The 21713-nt window shown below is 52.2% G+C and overlaps 1 protein-coding gene across 1 annotated transcript in view; it reads left to right on the top strand.

Annotated features, from left to right (window-relative positions):
• The window catches only part of ST8SIA2 (ST8 alpha-N-acetyl-neuraminide alpha-2,8-sialyltransferase 2), a 50202-nt gene extending 28818 nt beyond the window's left edge, over positions 1-21384 (top strand). The window contains exons 3-6 of the mRNA XM_066239082.1: positions 3419-3547; positions 6653-6910; positions 9471-9764; positions 20052-21384. Of these exons, the coding sequence (XP_066095179.1) occupies positions 3419-3547; positions 6653-6910; positions 9471-9764; positions 20052-20337 (967 nt within the window). The 3' untranslated portion in view covers positions 20338-21384. The remainder of the gene's footprint in view (positions 1-3418; positions 3548-6652; positions 6911-9470; positions 9765-20051) is intronic.
• Positions 21385-21713: the final 329 nt, after the last annotated feature.

Raw genomic sequence — 21713 nt, 5'->3', positions numbered from 1 at the left:
CTCAGATGCTAAGAGTCCCTTTCTGGAAGAAGGTCCACCCGCTTTGAGCCACTTGGGCCACCTAGGGGCTTGTTCATGACTCGCATTTTTTGCTGAGCAATGGAGTCTCTGGAGGGAATCAGACATCCGTCCCATTTCATTGTGGAGTGCTTGTCTCGGACATTAAGACGGAAGATAAAGCATTCAGAAACTTTGCTGAGACCTCTTAAAAACACGGGGGAAGTCAACGCAGTAATGTTATCCTTGATAATTGAATGCACATTCAAAATTCCAAGAGTGCTTCCTCTCATGACAGTCCTTGGCCAGGGGACAACTTGAGACAAGGGAGCAAGCGAATGTTCTGCAAGCCAGCAGACCCAGGCTTGCCCCTGGCTGTGGCTGGACTGCACCTCTGAGTCTCCCTTCTCCACCAGCGACAACTGCCCCAGAGCTCTCTCGCTTAGTCTCCTTGAGCCCAAGCATAACGAGTAGCAAAAAGAAAAGGAGAATGCCTAGTTATCCGACATAAACAAAGACCACTACTCAAAAGGAAGGACTCGTTTTACCTTCTCACGATCCTATTTCGGTCAGTCTGCCAATGAGAGGACTAATTATTCAGAGTGACATCTGTTATTTGCCCTTCCGTAGATACATTTTAGGTCCCTCGACCATATGACACCTGTCAAGTATGTCCATTCCTGACCCCAGAGGACTGACTCAGGAAACTGTCCTCTCCGTCCTTAACATCATTGCTTCTAGACCTCGGCATGACCTCTTGACCACGTGGGAGCTACAGATGAAGCTCGTGCTGTGCCTGGTGAAACGTAGACATACCATGCGTCCCTCTTCCACGTGGAAGGATGCTCTCTTTTTAGAAGGAGGATCCTGCCCGGGAGCAGGGTCCTCCCACGCTCTGTGGTCACTTGGGGTGGGGATGGGAGACTACAGTTTTCTTGCGAGCTGGGCAGACCTAGATTCAGTCCCAGAGCTTGTTGGCCAGGACCTTGGACAAGTTATTTCACCGCTCTGAGCCTCAGTTTCCTCAGTCGGTTAGAATAATAATTCATCATTGTTGAGGGCAGTTTCAAGAATGAGAACATCTGACTATAAGGATCTCGCCCAGCCTGATCTGTTTAAGGCACGCAGCTGGGGCTCACGCCTGTCACTGTGAATGCAGCCATGACATCAGACAATGGGCAGAGAAATGTAAGCCTGGCATGAGACTCCAGGGTCTTTGGGGACTATGGGGTGTTAGAGACAGGAAGACACGTTCACTGAGCACTGATCCAGCCGTGTCTGTGTACCACGGAGCACATACAACCTGTGAACGAAAGTGGTCTCTGGGTTTAACTAACCCATCTATAGATTTTACACATCAGGAGACAGAAGCCAGAGACCCAAAGTGACTTTCCCATGTACCCCAGAGAGATAGCGACAGAGCCAGGGTTCAAGTTCAGGGAGACCAGGGCTGGTTAGATAGGACCCCATCCAAGTTTTCGCTAGGGAGTAGAGACAGAAGTGGAATTTTACTGCTGTCTGTGACAACATTTATGGCTTTCTCTTTTCTGCCTTCATCACCTGTGTCCCAGAGAAGACTGGAAACCCCTTCTGGAGGTTTCTGAGCAAATCTCCTCTGCTCTAGAATACCTCTGCAGGTGCTCCTACACTCAGAGCCCGGAGGCACCCAAGATTGAATCCAAATTAAGCCATAGGAGTCCCCGTCACTGGTTACTGATGAGAATATCAGCTAGTCCGTTAGGAAGATATCCCTTCCCCACAAATATTACAGTGTTCCTAGCACATGCCTGCCGCTGTAAGCTGCGGTGACGCTTGGGATCCTGGGGTTGGCAGCCACATCAGAGGTCCTGCAGTACCACATTCCAACCTGCAGTACCACACAAATGCAGCCACAACCAGCCCCCACTAAGCCTTACGAGGTGGTGGCCAGCGATAGATACAGGCCATGGGTGGTCCTCAGAATTCTAGAACCTTAGTGCTGGGTCTCTTCCCCTTTAATACCCTCTTTCTATAAAGGGGGAGACCGAGGCTCAGAGAGGTAAAGTGACTTTCACACGGTCACACAGCTTGTGAAATCTTATGCTGCCTTTCACGGATGCTGCAAAAATCCCAAAGGGTCGTCTTCTGTTCCTCTTGTAAGCTTCCCTTCAGCCTGCAGGCTAGATAGAGAGGGGCCTTGGGCCAGAACTCTTTACTCTCTTATCCTCTGCAAAAGGTATGGATTTTTGAATCCCAGACAAGTGATCCCATCCAGAGGAGTCAGGGATGCTGAAGGTTGGCTCTGTCTAGGGAGGAAGTGCACAGACAGCGTGCACCCATAAACGAGTTTCTTCTCTGCCTACAGAAAGCAAAATAGAGCGCTTGGGTTTAGACCCTGTGAAAGGGCTTTCGTCGTTTTATGGTTTTGTTTTGTTTGTTTTTAACTTGCCTATTGCAAGATAAATGCAAAGGACATGGATGTTTGGTTTGGATTCTTGAAGGCTTCAGCATTGGGCATCACAAACCCAGTTATCACGGGGACAGGGAGACTGCCGTCCGCACCAAGGCGCTGCCCCTGTGTGACCCATATGCACCTGTGCATGGCCGGCAGCCAGCAGCAGGCTGGCTTCTCTGCCTTTACAGATGTAACTGTAACCTAGTTTCTCAGAAACCTACTAGCATAGATTTCAAGCCTCGGAATGGAGGCGGGGCCTGGAACGCGTGGGCTTCCTGACCCAGGTGGAGAGATGGTGTGCACCCAGAACTGTGATTTACCCCGGGCACACAGAGCCAGCCAGTAACTCATCCATCCAGACTTTCCCGGGACAAAATTCAAATTTCAGTTCAGCCAACGCTTCTTTATTGAGCACCTGCTATGGGGACACCACTGGGGAATAGGGTCTCCACACAGCAGTCAGGGAGACCTTTGCTAACTCTGGAAGGAGGCAGATGTTGGAAGTTGCATCTTTGTTACAAAGGAAAGGGTGGAGGGGCTGGTGGGATCAGGGGAGGATCCACGTGTGTGTTTTCTCTTTGTTAAGTTTGTAAACCATCATGATACTCAGCTGCAGATGCAAGGGCTATTTATTTGGAGTTTTGCAAAAAGTAACCCAGAGAAGTATTACTATTCTGACCATGACTGCTAGGTTTCACGGGGAGGAAACGCTGGGGAGGGCGGGAGAGGGGGAAAGCTAGTTTATCACCCTCCTTCCTGCTTCCAAGAACGTATGTAGGTTACACCTTAGGGAGAAAGTTTGTGCATTCTAGAAGATAAATGGACTTTCTTCCCTTCTCAAGTAATAACTGTAATTTTTGCTCTTCCCAAGAAGTTTTCATTCCAGCCACAGCGAAAACAAAACTATTAGACTTGTCATCAGCATGGGAACAGATCATGTTTACCCTCTCCCTCTTTTTTTCCCTCTTCCCTCCCCCCCCCTTCCAGAGCTGAAGTTGTAATAAATGGCTCCTCATCACCAGCTGTTGTTGACAGAAGCAACGAGAGCATTAAACACAACACCCAGCCAGCCCCTGCCAAGTGGCGGCACAACCAGACGCTCTCTCTGAGGATCAGGTAGTGGTAATTACCTCTAGGACGGGAGACAGGCTCAGCCTATCTTCAGCACGAGACGGCAAATTGTCACACTGTATCATCTACAGAAGTCAGGATAGAAATAAAATGTTTACCTCCCGCCGAGGCAGGCTTCATCTGGAAGTGGTCATTTGGAAATAAAAACGCAAGGCAGGCGCAATGGCCCCGGCAGGTGCACCCGGCCACTCGGGCGGGCGGGGAGGTTGGCGGGAACGGGAAACTGTCACATAGGAATTTCAACTTCCACACTTGGGCTACCTGCCTGTGATATAACCATCAATGACCCAGCAAAGATGGGTCAGTATTATCCAACCATTCGTCCCCAGGCGTCGCCCCAGGGGCGCGGAGTGCTGATGTGAGTCAGGCACGTTAGTGGGGAGACAATATAAGCAAAGACGGGACAGGACGGTGTGTTCTACTGTGATACAGACAATACCGCATCTTATAAATGGGTGGAGATAGAAGGATCACCTGAGCTGAGAGTACTTTGTTTCGTAAGAGAACCAAGAGGGCCGGGCAGGAAAGGAGCACTGGGTTTTGAAGGATTAGGAGTTGGCCAGGCGTGCCATGTTGCGTGCTACTGTACGCAGTCTGAAGTGTGGTATCTGTGCTCAGTGATACTAGGGAGCGGGGGTGATGACGTTCTGGAGTAGCCAGGACACTAGGGAGAGCCTTGACCATGGCAGCCAGCCCTCCCAGGCCATGACCATGGGGAGGGAGCAGCGAACAGGGGGGGCTGAGACAGAGATCATCCTCACCCATGGCTACCAAAAGGGTCACCACACAGAGCAGGGAGGTGACCCCTCCAGGTCCACGCACTGTCAAAACGGCAATGCTCCTGCCCCTTCGTTCTCAAAGCGTGGTCTGGGGACATGAGGCGGTTGTGGGGAATACAGGATGGGGTCAGAGTTCTGAGTGCTCCCTCAGAAGGCTCTTGGGAGAATCCTCCTTGCCCCTTCCGGCTTCAGGAGGCCGTAGGCTGTCTGCGTCCTGGGGCTGCGTGGCTCCGGCCTCGGTCTCTGTGGCCACATGGCTCCCTCCTCTGTGTCTGTGTATCCCCGTCTCCTGTGGTCATTGGATTTGGGGCCCACCCAGCTTATTCAGGGTAGTCTCACCCCAAGACCCTTTTTATCATCTTAATAACAATCTGCAAAGGTGTTTTTTTTCCCCCAAATAAAGCCACATCACAGGTCCCAGGGGTAGGGAGGTGGACATATATTTGGGGGGGGGGGTGCACTACTTACTCCATGACACCACCTGTGAGTGTCTGGCCCTTCTTCCTGCTATTGGGGTACAGAAATGAACCCCCACCCCTTTTGGAAAAGATCAAACTGTGGCCTTCATGGGGATATACCTCAGCAGGGATGGTGTCCCTTCACCCAGAGGGGGAATTTCCTTCAACTTCCAGTTAACCACCAAAATGATTCGCAGTAAAAGATTCTGTGAGTTATTTGGAATGATGTTCAATACTTGATAGTAATTCCTTACAGTTAGTTAGAAATCAGTCTCCTCACAGAGGTGTTTCATTACGGGCTTTTCCCTTTGCTTTGAAATATGCCGGGGTCAATCACGGCAAAGGTTTGAGCACCTTCCCAACTCGACTCTTTGTCAAGTTGGGTCATCCTCGGTGAAGTGCAGCGAATTAACACAGTACCTCTGTGTTCTATCAAGAGGTACAAATTACTCAGCAAGAGGGCTTCCCCAGCACGATAGCAAGAGATCCAGGTCACCGATAAGGAAAGATGAACTGAGGAAGAGACTGATGTCCTGCCAAGCCATCTAGCTGCCCCTTGGCTAATAGCAGAGCCCAAACCCGGACACACATTCTAGTCGCCTCTGGAGCGTGGCACCCAGGCCCCGGTCAGAATCGGGTCTTCCTCAGGTATGATCAGCCTGGAACCGTTGGATTCTTTATCGTCCCCCCGAGTGATCAAATGTGCGTCCCACTGGGAGGCAGCACAGGCTGGGAACATCTCAAATCCCAGAAGTGCTCTAGCGGCCACGTAACCATCTGTACAAGAGGGCGACCATCTTGCAAATTCTCTCTGTCCCTCGGCAGCTCGGGAAAAGCAGACTTTGTATCTGAAAAGGAGTCATTGTGTCCGTTCGAGATAGGGGCTCACCAGCAGGGAAATGAAAATTCATTTCAGCTGATCTGGGTACCAAATTTTCTTTCTCTCCATGACTTGAATCCTTTCTAAAGATATTTTTGAGTGATTTTAGAAAGTTCTTTAAGTAAAACCTTGGATTCCTGGGGGGGCTAGGCCTGCATGGTTTGAGTGAAAAACTCTGGTGAGTCCTAGAGGGCAATCCATCTTTCTTGTGGCTACATGCTATGCTAGATGATTCCAGAACTTTCCCCCTTAGTCAGTCACCCTAGAGCCCAAAGACCTGTCCTTTGATCACCTCTTGTTTTGAAACAACACAAAGCAACCATGCTCTGTGAGACCAGAGACATCACTATTTGCAGACCTTGGGCTAGACAACAATTAGGGGGCCAGGAAGTCCCGCTCCACAGAACAGACCAGCTCAGGAACTCCATCTCTCAAAGGTAGAGCAATTGTCACGCCTCTCACATCCACTCCCCCCCCCCGGGGGCCCTGTGCCTGGAGAAGGCTTCCATGGAACAAAATAGGTTGCTGAGGAATGGGGGACACGTGTCATTGTCGTTTCCTGTTCCTCGTTCAGGACTCGCTGTCAGATGAGGGCCCCACATCCTGCTAAGGGGAAGGGGGCAGTGTGACCTCGGTCTGGCTTTTCCCGAGACTGAGGGGTTTCCTGGGAAGTGCGAAAACCAGGCAGGGCTCCTGGGATTAGCAGAACGTGGGTCACCCTCCCTCCCGCGGCCCTCTGTGATGAGCTCACGTGTGTCCCAATGGGGTCCTTTTCCTGAGCAGTTTAGTCACCATCATAATCGCCTCTGGGCCATTTCTGACAGTCCCTGCCCGGGACCTCTAAGGGCATCTGACCTCTTAGCTCCAGCCAGGCACTGGGCTCTAGCAGTGACACAGGACAGATAGAGATGGACTTGGCTAAGGGCCGCTGGCTCCACCAAGACTTATCCTCCTGCGTGTTTGCTTGTTGTAGGAAACAAATCTTAAAGTTCCTGGATGCTGAAAAGGACATTTCCGTCCTCAAGGGGACCCTGAAGCCCGGAGACATCATTCATTACATCTTCGACCGAGACAGCACGATGAACGTGTCGCAGAACCTCTACGCGCTCCTCCCCCGGACCTCCCCGCTGAAGAACAAGCACTTCCGGACCTGCGCCATCGTCGGCAACTCGGGGGTCTTGCTGAACAGCGGCTGCGGGCCGGAGATCGACACGCACAGCTTCATCATAAGGTAACCACGGCAGGGCTCTGGGCCCGGAGCTGCGGGCATTCTGCAGTCAGGGGTTGCCGGCTGTCCCAAGAGGTTGAAACAAGGCACCGTGGCTGGGTTAGTCTCAACCTTGTAGGTTGTATAACAATTGTACAGTGTGAACAGAATGAAATAAATGCATGTAAAAGAAAAAAGAAAGAAAAAAAAAAAAGTTGATGCCTCTGGTCTGAATCTTGACTGTCCATTAAAATCATTTGGGGGAACTTTTAAAAGTTCCAAGGTCCACATTGCACCCCAGACCATTGAAATCAACCTGGGGGTAATAGGAATGTGGCCCAGGGAGCTAGGTAATTCTATTGTATAGTTAAGGTTGGGAATTGCTGGTCTAATGCAAAGATATGCAGTCTTTGGCCCACAGCCTATCTTTATCAATAAAGTTTTATTGATACACAGCCTTACCCATTCATTTTCATATCCTCAATGGCTACTTTGTCACAGAAATGTAGTACTGGGTAGTTGAAAAGCACTGAACTGTTGCAATAGCAACTGCATATAGCCCATGAAACCTAAAATATTTACTATCTGACCCTTTACTAGAAAAGTTTACTGATGCCTTGTTGTAAAGCCCACTACAAAAGATTTAGTTAAGAAAATCTCCCGGTTGGTCCGAGTTTGCAAAACTCTTTGAAATGTTCTGGAAAGTCATGCTCTAACCAGTAACTTTATATCCTGGAGTCAAAATCCAGGAAATGAGAGCGTAACGGAGAAACTTGGGTTTTGTACTTGACCATCATTCTCATTGAAATATCATCTCTCATTTTACAGTCGCCGGGGACGCACCTGGAAATAGTTACCGGGGGCCCTGACACCTGACCCACAGTCCAGACAGACTCTGAAACAAGGCCCTGCTGTCCCCTGGTCAAAAGTAGGGCACACAAAGCCTCGAGTTTCATCCTAAACAGTGCCCTAGCCCTGGCGGAACTGCAGGCCATGTCTCATGTTTCTGTTGGGACGGTCCCTCTGCAGAGAGAGCCTTGTCCTGGGGCTTTGGGAAGCAGCCTTAGCCTAGAGCTCCTTCACACACACACGCACACGCACACGCACACACACCCTTTCACAGGGAGACATTATTCATTACATCTTCCGCAGGGCAGTCATTAACATAGTTCTAACAGCCCTGTTAGGAATGTTCTGTTTTTTCCTGGCTTTGGCCATGAGGAAATTGAGGTACAGAAAGTCAGAGGTCACACAGCAGGTTCAGGCCAGGGTCAGGCCTTGGGCGTGAGCTGCCTCTCTCACTCACGTGCAGATGCCTTCCGATGCCCAATTCCCATTCCCCTCCAATATATGCTACGACTTTGTCATCCTGTTGTCTGACTGTTGCATAAAATGACAAAATGCACATTTATGTCACTTTCCTGCTCAAGAACCTTCAGTGGCTCCCTATTGCCTTCAGAACCAAGTCACTGACACATAGGCCCTTTGATAGCTCACCCTACTTGCCTCTCCTGCCCCATCTCAAATAATTCTTGCATCTAAAATGCCATAGGACAATGTTTCCTAAACTGCCTGGTTACAAGTCTTACCTAAAGAGTTTGTAAAAAGAAACATCAATTCCTAGGCTCACCTGTGAATCTGGATCTCCAGGTGAGGAACCTGGGGAATCTGGTTTGGTTTGTTTGTATTTTTTAGTTTGTTTTTGTTTGGTTTTTTTTTTAAGAGAGAGAGAGAGAAAGGGGGTGGGGGTAAGAAGCAGAAAGCATCAACTCATAGTAGCTCTTTCTCATATGTACTTTTGACCAGGCAAGCCCGGGGTTTCAAACCGGCGACCTTAGCATTCCACTGCGCCACCACTGGTCAGGGGGAATCTGTATTTTTAACAAGTGCCAGAGGTGAGGCTTCTGATCTGGCAAGATGGAGAAACACTGTCTTAATGTGCCATTCCTACTATTCAACTTCTGCTCAGCCATTCTTCTATACTTCCCTTTATGGTCACCACCTTCAGGAAGACCACCTGGTACTCCTCCTTCCCATAATAATGATAATAATAGTAACATTTACTGAGTTTTTCCTGTGGCCCAGTTCTAAGGACTGGATGTGTAGTGACACCTTTAAGTCCTGGGAGGGAGGCTGCGTGACCTCCATCAGAGCTGAAGAAACTGATGTGGCTCCGCCTTAGCCACAAGGAAGCTCTCAGGAAGCACAGGGAGGTTAAGCAGGTTGCCCGGACTCACAAAGACAGAAAGTATCAGGGCTGAATTCGGAACCTAGGAGTGTCCCTTCAGAGCCCTCCCTCTGTCACCTATGTGGCCAGGTCACCCATGCCAATAACACGGTCTGAGGGCTGTGGGCTGGCTGCCTCGCTTCCTTCCCCCTCTACTGGATACTGAACTCCAGGAGGCAAGCATGTGACCTCCCCCAGGGAGCAGCAAAGTTCTGCGCATGCGCTGAGAGCTGAGTGTGTGTGGCAGGAGGAGCCGGTGAGTGCAGGAGGACGCTGGGTCTTTGCTTTGAGGTGAGTAGGAATCTAAGAGCTGTCTCCACTTGCCTACAAGAACCATGTTGCCTTTTTCTCCGGCAGGTGCAACCTGGCCCCGGTGCAGGAGTACGCCCGGGACGTGGGGCTCAAGACAGACCTGGTGACCATGAACCCTTCGGTCATCCAGCGCGCCTTCGAGGACCTGGTGAACGCCACGTGGCGGGAGAAGCTGCTGCAGCGGCTGCACAGCCTCAACGGCAGCATCCTCTGGATCCCCGCCTTCATGGCCAGGGGCGGCAAGGAGCGTGTTGAGTGGGTCAATGAGCTCATCCTAAAGCACCGCGTCAACGTGCGTACTGCCTACCCCTCTCTGCGCCTGCTGCACGCTGTCCGCGGGTGAGCGGCCCCTCCCCGGGGGAAGGGGGCGTCACTGCGTGGGGGAGGCGCTCTGTAGGCAATCGCCCTTTCCCAGATCCATCTCCATCTCCACTCGGCCCCTTGCTAGCCGTATGACCTCCGCAAGTCGCCTGACCTTTCTGAGCCTCCCTTCCGGAGAAGTGAGGGGGCTTGACAAGTGGGTTCATCTGTCATGGCAATGGTGACCAACTAGGAGTGCCCGCCTGGGTGGTGGCGTTGGGGATGAACCATAAGGGGGCAACAGTGGAAGCAGGAATGCTAGGTGGGAAGCCGTTGCAATAGTTTAGGCAGGAAATACAGTTGACTCAGACAAGGGCAACGGTAGAAGGTAGGCAACAGGTCTGCTATAAAATTTGGATGAGACGCAGCAGTATCGGCTGATGGGTTCTATTTAAGGACCTCACGGGATGAGAGGAAGAGAAAAATCCAGGATAACTGTGAGGATTAGAGCTTGAGCCACTGGGGGGCGGGGGGAGCCAGTCTCTGTGACAGGAGAGCCTGGGGGAAGCCCAGGCCTGTTTGGGGGTGTGGAGGAAAAGAGGTCTTTCTTGGGAGTATTAAGTGTGAGATGCTTGCCTGACCAGGCGGTGGTGCAGGGCATAGAGCGTTGGCCTGGGATGCTGAAGACCCAGATTCAAACCCTAAACTTTAGGGCCTAAAGTCTCCAGCTTGAGCGCAGGCTCATCCGGCTTGAGCACAGGCTCACCAGGTTGAGCATGGGATCACAGACATGACCCCATGGTCACTGGCTTGAGCCCAGAGTTCGCTGGCTTGAGCCCCAGGTCGCTTAAGCAAGGGGTCACTGGCTTGGCCGGGTCAAGGCACATATGAGAAAGCAGTCAATGAACAACTGAGGTGCCGCAACTACGAGTTGATGCTTCCCATCTCTTTCCCTTCCTGTCTGTCCCTGTCTGTCCCTCCATCTCTCTATCACACACACACAAAAAAAGTCTGAGATGCCTGTCACAGATATACCTCACCTAGTACTGACCTCCCAGCTTGGGGCCAGGCCCTGCGTCCACCTGCCCATCCAACCACACTGCAGTTCCCAGTCCTGCTCTGGGGACATGAGACAGGCCATCTTACAGCCTCGCCGCTGACCAAGGGCCGCTGGAATGCTCTTTGCTTGGGCAGTAGCATAAGTCAGCGTGACCCTGGGAGGCGCTCCAAGCCACCCACAAAGGACTCTGGTCCTAATAAAGGTGGACCCAAACCTGTGACCAGCACCGGTCCCATGAAGGTGGCTGTGCTCACGGAAATCCATTGCCACTAATGACCCAGGGACCTAGAGACCCGTGCAGTCAGCCACGTCCGTGACCAACAGAGCACAGTGATGCTCGTATGGACACCAGCCTCACAGGGGCCATGCCCCCCCCATCCTGAGGCTGGCCTGTCGGGTCCCTTCAGCATCCTTCACTTCATCGCTGTCAACGGAGCGGAGCTGCCGCAGCAACCGCCACCTCACGCACTTAGCGCCTGCTCCTTAAATGCCGTTTCTTCCTGGAAGGAGGAAGCTCTACGTGGTTTGGGGGTCAGAAGGGTAAGAGAAAGACAACGCCTGCCCTTTGGTAAAGAGAGAAAAGGTCCCTTGATGGGGAACGGGTAACCACATCTATTTTCAGCTGATAGCGGACTCACCCTTACCTGTCAAAATAGCATCAAGCGCCAGTAATAAGCCCTTTAAACAAACAGGCTGGGAGGCCTGAGATCCAACCTATTATTGCTTTGTAGGAACTGCCCGGAGGAGATGCCACAGGAGAGGCGGGTTGGGAGGGTCTCTGCTTTGAGGAAGGGGAGGAAAGAGGTCGGGGGAGGGGGCCTCAGGCCCTTGGGATGGATTTCTCCCAGTAGCCCTCTCCCTCTGGGGCCAATGGGCATTGTAGGGTGCAGGGTCCAGTAGGGCTTCGGAGTTGGATCCCAATTATTTTTGACAGGCTGACACAATGAGCTAATCTCCGAGGAAGACGTTTATCAGGGACAAACGCAGCGTCCTGTACTTAGCTCCCAGACAATACAGAGGGGCGAGCAGTCCCAGCCGTCAGCGAGGGCGTGGTCGCGCGGAGGGATCTACGACCTTAGGTTGTGGCAGTGGGGGTCAGGCAGGTCGGCGGTGGCCTTTTTATTTTGTCCTCTCCTGAGTCAAATCCCACTTGGAGAATCACATTGATCATGGGGTACCAGGCTGGAGAGGGGCCCCTGCAGCAGAGAAATTCAAAGTGGAAGGGTTGGGGGAGAAAAAAGTCTCTTAAGAAGCACGAAAGCCATCGTCCTTTGTTCAGCGAAGATGTCCAGGCACGCAGAGGGCTCCAAGCCTGGGCAGAGATCAATGAAACAAGGTGTCTGCCCCTGGGGGGTCTCACAGATTTGGCCCATGATGCTCCCCGTAGAAAAGCAGGGCTAGCCGAGAATCTACAGAAATCACGTGGCACTCTCCTCACCCGTGTTCTCTCCAAATTTCCCCTGCTTTTAAGGACGTCAGTCATGTCGGATTTGGGACCGCCTTAATGACCTCATTTTTTGCCTTGATTAGTTCTGTAAAGAATCCTCTTCTCCAAATAAGGTCACTCTAGGAGGCAGCGGAGGTTATGACTTCCAACAGAATGAACGTTTGGGCTAAGCCAGCCACCTTTCCCACGCAGGTGCTTTAACTCAGCACACCTGTGTTACAACGGTCTCTAACCACCATGTAGTGTCAAGATTCATCCCCGCCAGAGACAGTTCTTGGGCCCGGGCATTGCAGGGAGTGGGCAGCGTGGTGCAGAAACCCTGAGCATGAGGCCTGCCCTTCACCCTTACTACCCCCGGCCCCAGCCTGCACAGTGCGTCCAAGGGGCTCTGGCTCTGCCAGCCTGCAGCATGGCACAGCGCCTGGGTGGCTGCTGGCAAGGGAGTGAGCCACCAAGGGGGGAGGACACCAGGCACTTGAGCATGGCTACGGGAAGTGGGAACACTGGTCTGCAGCTGGCAGTGAATGGCTCTGATTCAATCACAACAACAGGGAAGGCTGTGACCCACAGAGAGGGTGGCCCTTGGGCAGAAAATCGGTCCCATTTAGACACCCAGCCCGCAGGCCCAGTGCAGAGGAGGCCTTGTGAATTGGTGCTTAATGAGGCATCAGGAACGCTGAGCCCAGGCCCAGGGATGGCACTGATCCAGCAGGCATCCCTGCCAGGGCTGGAGCGGCATGTCAGCAAAGTAGGCCCTGCTGCCCGTCAGTGGGGAGAAGCACCTGAGGACCGGGATGGGGGTGGAAGGGCTGCCCCAGGAGAGAGAGACTAAGCGTGGCGCAGAGGCTGCTGGGAGCCTGGCGAGGGTCGGAGGGGTCCCCTCCCAGATGTGCCCACTGCAGCACAAAGAGCGTGTCCCTTGGGCCAGCTGCTGGAGCTGGGAGGGGGTCTGCGTAACTGAGGTACAGATGGTGACCACCATGGGGTTGTTTTTAATGGATTCTCCCCCCCCCCCTTTTTTTTAAATAGCAATGCACATAGTAAAAAGAAACATCCACACAGGACAAGAGGACTTAAAGTGAAGAGCAAGCCTGCCTCACAGAGGCAGCCTTGTTAAACTGGTTTCCTCTGTCTCCTTCCAGAAAAATCCCACTTTGCACATAAGGTAGCATGCTGTAAGCACCACACCTTGCTAAATTCTGGAAATTATTCCATATTGACAGGTAGCACCATATTTTCCTTTCGTAGCTTCCTAGCCTTCCACGGAGTCTGGGCCAGCGTCTGCGTAAGCAGAAGCCATTCAGGGGGCGAGCAGGTGGGGTTGGGAGAACACAGCAGTTGTCTCGATCTTTTCTAAAATAACCAGTACTACAGTGACCGTCTTTTTCTGACTTCTGCACACATATCTACATCGCCAGGCTTGCTCTTTCGACGTGTCATGGCTAAAAAGAGAGACGGATATGTGTGTTGGTAATTTTTATAGATACTGCCAAGTTACCCTCCCACCTACGATTATTGTAAATGTCCGTTTTTCCGTAACCTCGCCAGCATGGCACATAAATATTTTCTTATCTTTGCCAATCCAGTGGAAAATGGCATCTGATTTTTGACTGAAATTGGATTCCTTTCATTATGAACGAGGTTGTGTATAATTTTTCAGTGGGGGTGGCATTAGTTTAAATTCCAGAATCCAGCCAGAAGGTTTAAGCCCCGCCCCTCACCCCCCAAAAATGGTCTAGCTGGGTCTCTGCTTGGCTTGTGCATGAGCAACCCTCTCTCAACTCTCCAGGGAGAGAGGGGGCAACCCTGTTATAGGAGGGACCCCGCAAGTAGTCAGCATCAAGTTTTTCCTTTTTTCTTCTGGCAACATGCCGTCTCAGATACCGTTAGCCTGCCTTCAACATGTGCAGGCATGGCGTCTGCCTGGAAGCGTCTGGAGGAAGGCCAGTGCTCTGGGGGTTGATCTCCCACACAGAACTGCTGTGCTCCCCTCCCCTGCCAGTGCCCCCAAGGGGAGCCACTAGCCCTCACTTGCTCATTTATATGCACTGCTTGATTAAGATGTGCAAAGTGGCACCCACTTTGTGTGTGTGCTATGCTAGGGTCTGGCGTTGTGTAAAAGTTAATCCACTTGCTCCCAGAATTTTAAATGATAAGGAAGGAGAAAGACAAGTAAACAAGTAATTACAGTGTAGCAGGATAAGCTGTTATAGGGAAAGAACAACACAAGGGAATACAAAACCCTCCGGTGAGGTTCAGCAAGGCTTCCTGCAGGAAGTGGCATTGAAGTGGGACCATGAGAAGGGGTTGCGAGTCAGGAGACATGGGAGGTGATGTTGTCCTGGAAAAAACCAAGAAGTTCCTCGTGGCAGTGCGACTGTGTTTGCCAGGTTGTGGGAGGGATTTCAGGCCCAGTTCTCAAGGGCTTTGCGATCCCAGCTGAGGCCACCGGATGTTATCCTGTGGACTCCAGGAGTAGTTGGAAGGTTTCTGGTGGCATGGTCAGACTGGAGGTTACCTGGCTCGTGTGGGGGAAGACTGGAAGCCTACAGACCATGCATCGGCGTCAAGCATCCCCGGGCCAGACCAGCTCTGCACTCCAGCCCCAAATTCTGAGACAAAATCCCCAGCTCATCATTACTGCAGAGCCTGGCAGCCTTGTCCCTAGGACAAAAGATGCTTAACCAGCGCTTCCAAGGAAAGGACAGCAGCGCACTTGTGGGACCCCAAAGCACGGCCAGGGCTGCTGATGTAGATGATGGGAGCCCAGGAGCCCAGGACTTCCATTCTTGGCTTTGCTGCTGATCTTGCTGGAAATACCACCAAGTGCCCCTCAACAGCACCTGGGAGCCATTCCCACTCCTTAAGGACAAAGTGGGCTATATTCCACGGCGTGCTTTTAGCCTCTCAGAGGAAGCCCTTTTGGTCTCTCTTTCCAGTGTTGGCAGCCACCCTTCTCCCACGTACCCAGCCCCGGCATCCGGGGACAAGGACGGATGTGCTTTCGAGATGATCTTGGCAGTCCTCCTTATTGCTGCTGTCCGAGCTCATAAAGCACAGCGCTTAATCGTCTTGGCAATTGGGGCAACCAATTTGAAAAATAATTACTGCCTTCTTTGAGATAACTTCGCCTTCTAATTAAAACCTCAAGACTGAGATATTAAAGGTGGATTGTCGATACGACGTCCCAGATGCGCCCGGCTAACCTCATTTGGTAAGGCAAAATTAATTAGCGTGTGAACACTCGGCTGTTATCTGAAGGAAAGGAACAGTCTCTGAGTGGGGCCAGGTGCAGGGTCACTAAACTGGCCAGGGTGACTAAGGGGATGCAAAGGAAATGAAGAGCATTTGGTTCCTGCAGGAATCGGCCAGCCTCTATCCCAAGCTACCCATTAAATGGTGCCCCATGGCCCCATCAGACATCTCAGGGGTTCTTGTTTACTGGTGGCAGCAGGACAGGAAAAAAGTAAGTCCCATCCATTTATCCTGGAGCCTCATTTGCTGTTGACACCTTTCCCAGGGAGTGATTCAGGGTGGCGCCAGCCCTGGCCAGTTGGCTCTGTGGTAGAGCATCAGACCCAGCATATGGGAGTCCTGGGTTCTATTCCCAGGGCACACAGGAGAAGTGACCATCTGCTTCTCCTCCCCTCCCCTTCTGCCTTCTCTGTCTCTCTCTCTCTCTCCTCCTCCTGCAGCCATGGCATGATTAGTTCAAGTACATCGGCCCCAGATGCTAAGGATGGTTCCATGGAGTTTCTGCCTCAGGCACTAAAAATAGCTCATTTGTGAGCATGGCCCTAAAATGGGCAGAGCATCAGCCCCAGACGGGGTTGCCACATGGATCCCAGTCAGGGCACATGTGGGAATCTGTCTCTCTATCTCCCCTTCTCTCACTTTAAAAAAGAAAAACAGTGGGGGACCCGGGTTCGATTCCCGGCTAGGGCACATAGGAGAAGCGCCCATTTGCTTCTCTATCTCCCCCCTTCCTCTCTGTCTCTCTCTTCCCCTCCAGCAGCCAAGGCTCCATTGGAGCAAAGATGGCCTGGGCGCTGGGGATGGCTCCTTGGCCTCTGCCCCAGGCGCTAGAGTGGCTCTGGTCGTGGCAGAGCATCGCCCCCTGGTGGGCAGAGCGTCGCCCCTGGTGGGCTTGCTGGGTGGATCCCGGTCGGGCGCATGAGGGAGTCTGTCTGACTGTCTCTCCCCGTTTCCAGCTTCAGAAAAATACAAAAAAAAAAAGAAAAACAGAAAAGCCTGGCACCAGATCTGAGTGGCTGGCGCCCCTGTTCCTAGCCCAGCCAGGCATAGCTACTAAGCAGCATGCACTGCTCACTTCCCTCCTTTCTCCTCAACTGCTTCTTCTCATTTTTCACTTCTGTCGGAGTCAAACATTTACTCGGCGCAAGACAAGTCAGGGTGATCAATTCTAGGCTCTGCTGCAGTAACAACACCTAGAACCCTCATGGGTTAGCACATCAGAAGTTCATTTCCCATTCTTGCAAAGTACCGTGTCTTGGCAGGGACTCTCTTCCAGCCAGAGATTCAGAGATTGAGGATTTGTCCATCATAAGCTGAAGCCATAGTTACAGAAGGCTTTGAAGTTCTCCCAGTCGGGAGGAGAGAAAGCAGAGGACCTGCTCTTGAGCTACAGAAGAGATGCATTCGCGGTCAAAGCTTATTGGCTGGAACTGGTCACGTGACCCCAGCCCAATGACAAGGGGTTCTGGGAAATGCAGGAGAGCACATGGAGTATTTGCTGAGTGCTACTCTCTTGGCCACAGAGCCCTGGCTGCACCAGGCACTGAGCCAGACGCCTTTGGATCCCCTGCTCTGGGGGAGATTTTGTGCAGGAGGCCAGCCCACACAGTAATGGAGTGTCAGCCAGGCTGATAAGCACATTGGGAGAAGGAGATGGAGAAACAAAGCTCATACTAATAATAACATGGAAGTGATTAAGTCAGTTTGAGCTGGAAAGAAGAAGGTAGAACAAAGGGAACATTTCCAGGAAGACATGATGTACGTGCTTAGCTTGGGGGGAGCGGGGTGGGAAGAGTTCACCAAGGGGACATGGGAGGGAAAGGCATGTGTGGGGAGGGCACAGCCTGTGTCTGTAAAACCTCAGACCCACCTATGAGCTCCTTGCATGTTTCACCACTGATTAAACTCTTCCCTCCCCCTCTCTGAGCACAGCATGAGCGCCTGCAAAAGAAAATTCCTTCCCGAAAGCCTTCCCCTGCCGAGGCCTTGCTATCAGAAAACAAACCACAAGTCCCTAACATGGCATGTGGCCAGTGTTCGGGCTTGAATGGGCTTGGGGTGTGAAGCATCAGGGAGACGCAATCACTCAAGGACACTGCCCGGTGGCTCGCATGTCCCTGGATGGTGTCAGCGGCATCTGTAGCCGGCTCACCCCCAGCCCTGACTCCCCCAGAGTCACCACAGGGTGAAAAGGTCCAAGAAGCGGCAGGTCACCTGAGTGCTATCTGACCAGCTGCCTGAGAAGTTCGACTCTGCGGGCAAGCCACCCTGGACCCCTATGGTTTCCTCTGTTACCAGAGAGAGGACAAGTTCAGTCCAGGCGACCCCTGTATGGCCCACAGACCCATGTCTCTCAGTCTCATCCAATAGGGCCTCACGCGGTGTTCTTAGAAGTTTTTTTTTTGTTTTTTTTTTTTTTAATTAATTGCCAACATTTAAAAATTTGGATGGCCCTGGCTGGTTGGCTCAGCGGTAGAGCGTCGGCCTAGCGTGTGGAGGACCCGGGTTCGATTCCCGGCCAGGGCACATAGGAGAAGCGCCCATTTGCTTCTCCACCTCTCCGCCGTGCCTTCTTCTCTGTCTCTCTCTTCCCCTCCCGCAGCCAAGGCTCCATAGGAGCAAAGATGGCCCGGGCGCTGGGGATGGCTCTGTGGCCTCTGCCCCAGGCGCTAGAGTGGCTCTGGTCGCAACATGGCGACGCCCAGGATGGGCAGAGCATCGCCCCCTGGTGGGCAGAGCGTCGCCCCCTGGTGGGCGTGCCGGGTGGATCCCGGTCGGGCGCATGCGGGAGTCTGTCTGACTGTCTCTCCCTATTTCCAGCTTCAGAAAAATGCAAAAAAAAAAAAAATTGGAGAATTTACATTTTAAAAATCCAGATTTCTTTTTTTCTTTTTATTTATTTTTTTTACTGGGGGGGGCAGACAGATAGGGACAGACAGAAAGGAAGCAAGAGATGACAAGCATTAACGCATAGTTGTGTCACTAGTTATTCATTGATTGCTTTCTCATATGTGCCTTGACCTGCGGGTGGGGGGCTCCAGCTAAGCCAGTGACCTTTTGCTCAAGCCAGAAACCTTGGACTCAAATCAGCGATCATGGACTCAAACCAGAGACCTTGGGCTTCAATCCAGTGACTTTTGGGCTCAAGCCAGCAACCATGGGGTCATGTCTATGAACCCACACCCAATCTGGCAACCGTGCGCTCAAGCTGGTGAGCCTGTACTCAAGCCCAATGGGCCCACACTCAAGCCGCCAACCTTGGGGTTTCAAACCTGGATTCCAAGCTGACACTCTATCCACTGAGCCACCACGTGGTCAGTCTAAAAAAGTCCAGATTGCTGATATTCTTGATAGAAAAACAGAAAATCTGGCACCACCATCCTGGACAAAAGTAAAACTGCCTCCCCCTTCAGATGCCACAGTCCCCACCACTCCTTACTGTCTTCCTTATACCCACCACAGCTTACTTAGTTACATCCCCTGTCAGGCCAACTGGGCTAGAGAACTTCTCCTCACCCAATTATCTTCAAAACTCTATATGATTATTCCCTATGCTTACTATTTTCCCCCCTTTTTAATCTAAATATGTGCCACTCTTGGCTTCCTTTGACCAAACGACCTACCAGTCAGAGGAAGGTTCATAGAGTTGGCTTTATACTTCCATCACTGGAGGATGTTTTTAAAATTTTGTGTTCAGGCTACACCTGGAGGTCAGACCCAGGCATCAGCGCTCTGGAAGTTCCAGATGACGCCAGTGGGCAGCCTGGGCCAACCGGCCCTGGGTTGGAACTGCACGTGCAATGCGCCCACTTGGGAGGGGCAGAACTCCCCGCCACCGGAGACGGTGGGGCCAAAGAGGATGAGCACTTTGCCAGGATGCGTGGCAGATCCCTCACAGCAGCTGCTGCTCCTCTTGCTCTTCCTCCTCCCTCCAAGCACTCTCCTGGGATGTGCCCCCTCCCGGGGGTCCTCCCAAGCTCAGCTTAGCCCCCACTGAATGCAGAGTCCTGAGATGATCTCAGGGAGGACTCCTTTCCTGAGAGCATCCCAAGCTCGGCACCAGGCCTCCTGCGCCCTCGTCTCCCCAACCTTCCGCCTGCGTCCAGCACCTCCTTCGTGTTAGCTGGTGATAACCAGGGGAAGTCCTGGACGGTCCGTTAGACCAGCTGCGCTCCCCAGCTGCCCTGAGTCTATTTGGGCCACATTATCGAGCGAAAAGGACACGGACTTCTAATCAGAAAGCCTAGGGGGGGAGTCTGCTTCTGCACATTGCCAGCTGGGTGACCTTGGGCAAGCCACTTTTTGTCTCTGAGTCACATTTCTGTGTTCATATCTACTTAGAGGCTTGTCTTAGTTTCCACGGACTCGTGTATGTGGAAGCACACAGCTTATAAGGGGCAGCCTCCTTGCTTAATACGTGGTGGTTGTCAGTCATCTGTGTGGGAACTAGGACACAGTTGCTCAGCTGGTCTCTACAGCTCCGGGAGGGCAGGAAAGGGTCACTCATACACTCCTGTTTCCTGTTTTGTTTTTTTTGTGACTTTTTTTCTTCTTCTTCTTTCAGATACTGGCTGACCAACAAAATCCATATCAAAAGACCCACCACCGGCCTCTTGATGTACACCCTGGCCACACGCTTCTGCAACCAGATCTACCTCTACGGTTTCTGGCCCTTCCCACTCGATCAGAACCAGAACCCCGTCAAGTACCATTATTACGACAGCCTCAAGTATGGCTACACCTCCCAGGCCAGCCCCCACACCATGCCCCTGGAGTTCAAGGCCCTCAAGAGCCTGCATGAACAGGGGGCTTTGAAACTGACTGTCGGCCAGTGTGACGGTGCCACGTAAGTGGGCACCCAGCGGGACTTGGTGGCTCACGTTCCCTGCCAGCTACACCACAGGCAGATGGGAGTCAGGGTGGGACAAACTATAGAACAAAGCAGGCTAGCGGTTTTCTTTGTGGAAGTGTAAAACAGTGACCAGAATATATATATCTATACCTGCATATATATATTGACCTGAGTATTTATAACTGTGTGGTGTTCATCTAGCGTTAGGCAGATAAAGCCACAGGAAGAAGGTGTGGAGAGCCCATCAGAATTGAGACTCGGTCCATCTTTGGGGGCAGAAGGACTCGACATGAAAAAAAAAGCCAGTCCCATGATATTGGGTGACGAAACAGCCTCCTGGGTTGGAGGGACCTTTGGGCTCATGGACGAATGGAGAGCCAACTGTTTGGCAGCTGCCTCCAGCCTCTGACAGACATGGATTCTGGGTGAGTCAAGACCCAGAGGGCACAACTTGACTCCAGTCTGAAACAGTGCTGTTCACGGAGGAGAGGGATGTTGAAGCGTCCCGCTGGGCCAAGGAGCACAAGGACCCCAAGAAGCAGAGGCCACGCCCGAGCTGATGGCCTTCCCCCCGAACACAGAGTTTAAATGCTCAAGCACTGAAACGTGGTTGACCCTCCTGTCCCAGACAGGCCTCCGTAGCTACGGTGAGGAGACCAGAGAAGCCCCGATGGACAGCTGATACCTGGCTTAGCAAGAACCAGCGAGAACCACCCAGAACCTGGGACATAGCAGGCAGATGACCGTAAAGACCTGGGGAGTTACAAATCTTGTCTTTCTAAAAAATTGCAACCAAGGGTCGGCACGCCACCCACAGAATAAGACAGAAGGGGCCAAAACCTGGTTGCCGCGGGTGTTTTCTAAGGCAACCTGAGTCTAACTAACAAAGGAGGAAGGGACTGTGGGATGTCATCCTCAGAGTCAGCCTCCTTCCCGCCCTGTTAGAATGTCACATGAGGGACTTGACTGTCCCCTCCCGTCACCAGGGAAGCCACAGAGAAAGCTTGCAAGAGCACTGCAAAGATAAATGTCATCCTTTTTAAAATACACATCATTGCCTTTCTGGGTGCCACCAAAGCCCCAAAACATGGGACCTAAGAGGACACGAGACGTTCAGCTCCGTCCTCGGCAAGCGCGCTGTTTGCTTTCTGCACTGTGCCCTCCACGGGGCCTCTGAGGACAGGCTGCTGTGTCCGCAACCCTTCTTGTCACCCTCCTCTCCCGATGGTCACACTAGCCAGCATGGAGCTCCAACACGAGGTTTCCAAGTCTGCAGAGAGAGGTTCCCACTTCCCTCGTCCCCCCACCCCCACCCCACCCGGGGCAACGATTGTAGAATTTCGCCAAATTCATTTTCCCTTTATTAAGATAAAT

The sequence above is a fragment of the Saccopteryx bilineata genome, chromosome 7 (assembly GCF_036850765.1).
Source record: "Saccopteryx bilineata isolate mSacBil1 chromosome 7, mSacBil1_pri_phased_curated, whole genome shotgun sequence".
Lineage (NCBI taxonomy): Eukaryota > Metazoa > Chordata > Mammalia > Chiroptera > Emballonuridae > Saccopteryx > Saccopteryx bilineata.
This window is presented reverse-complemented; position numbering and strand designations above follow the sequence as displayed.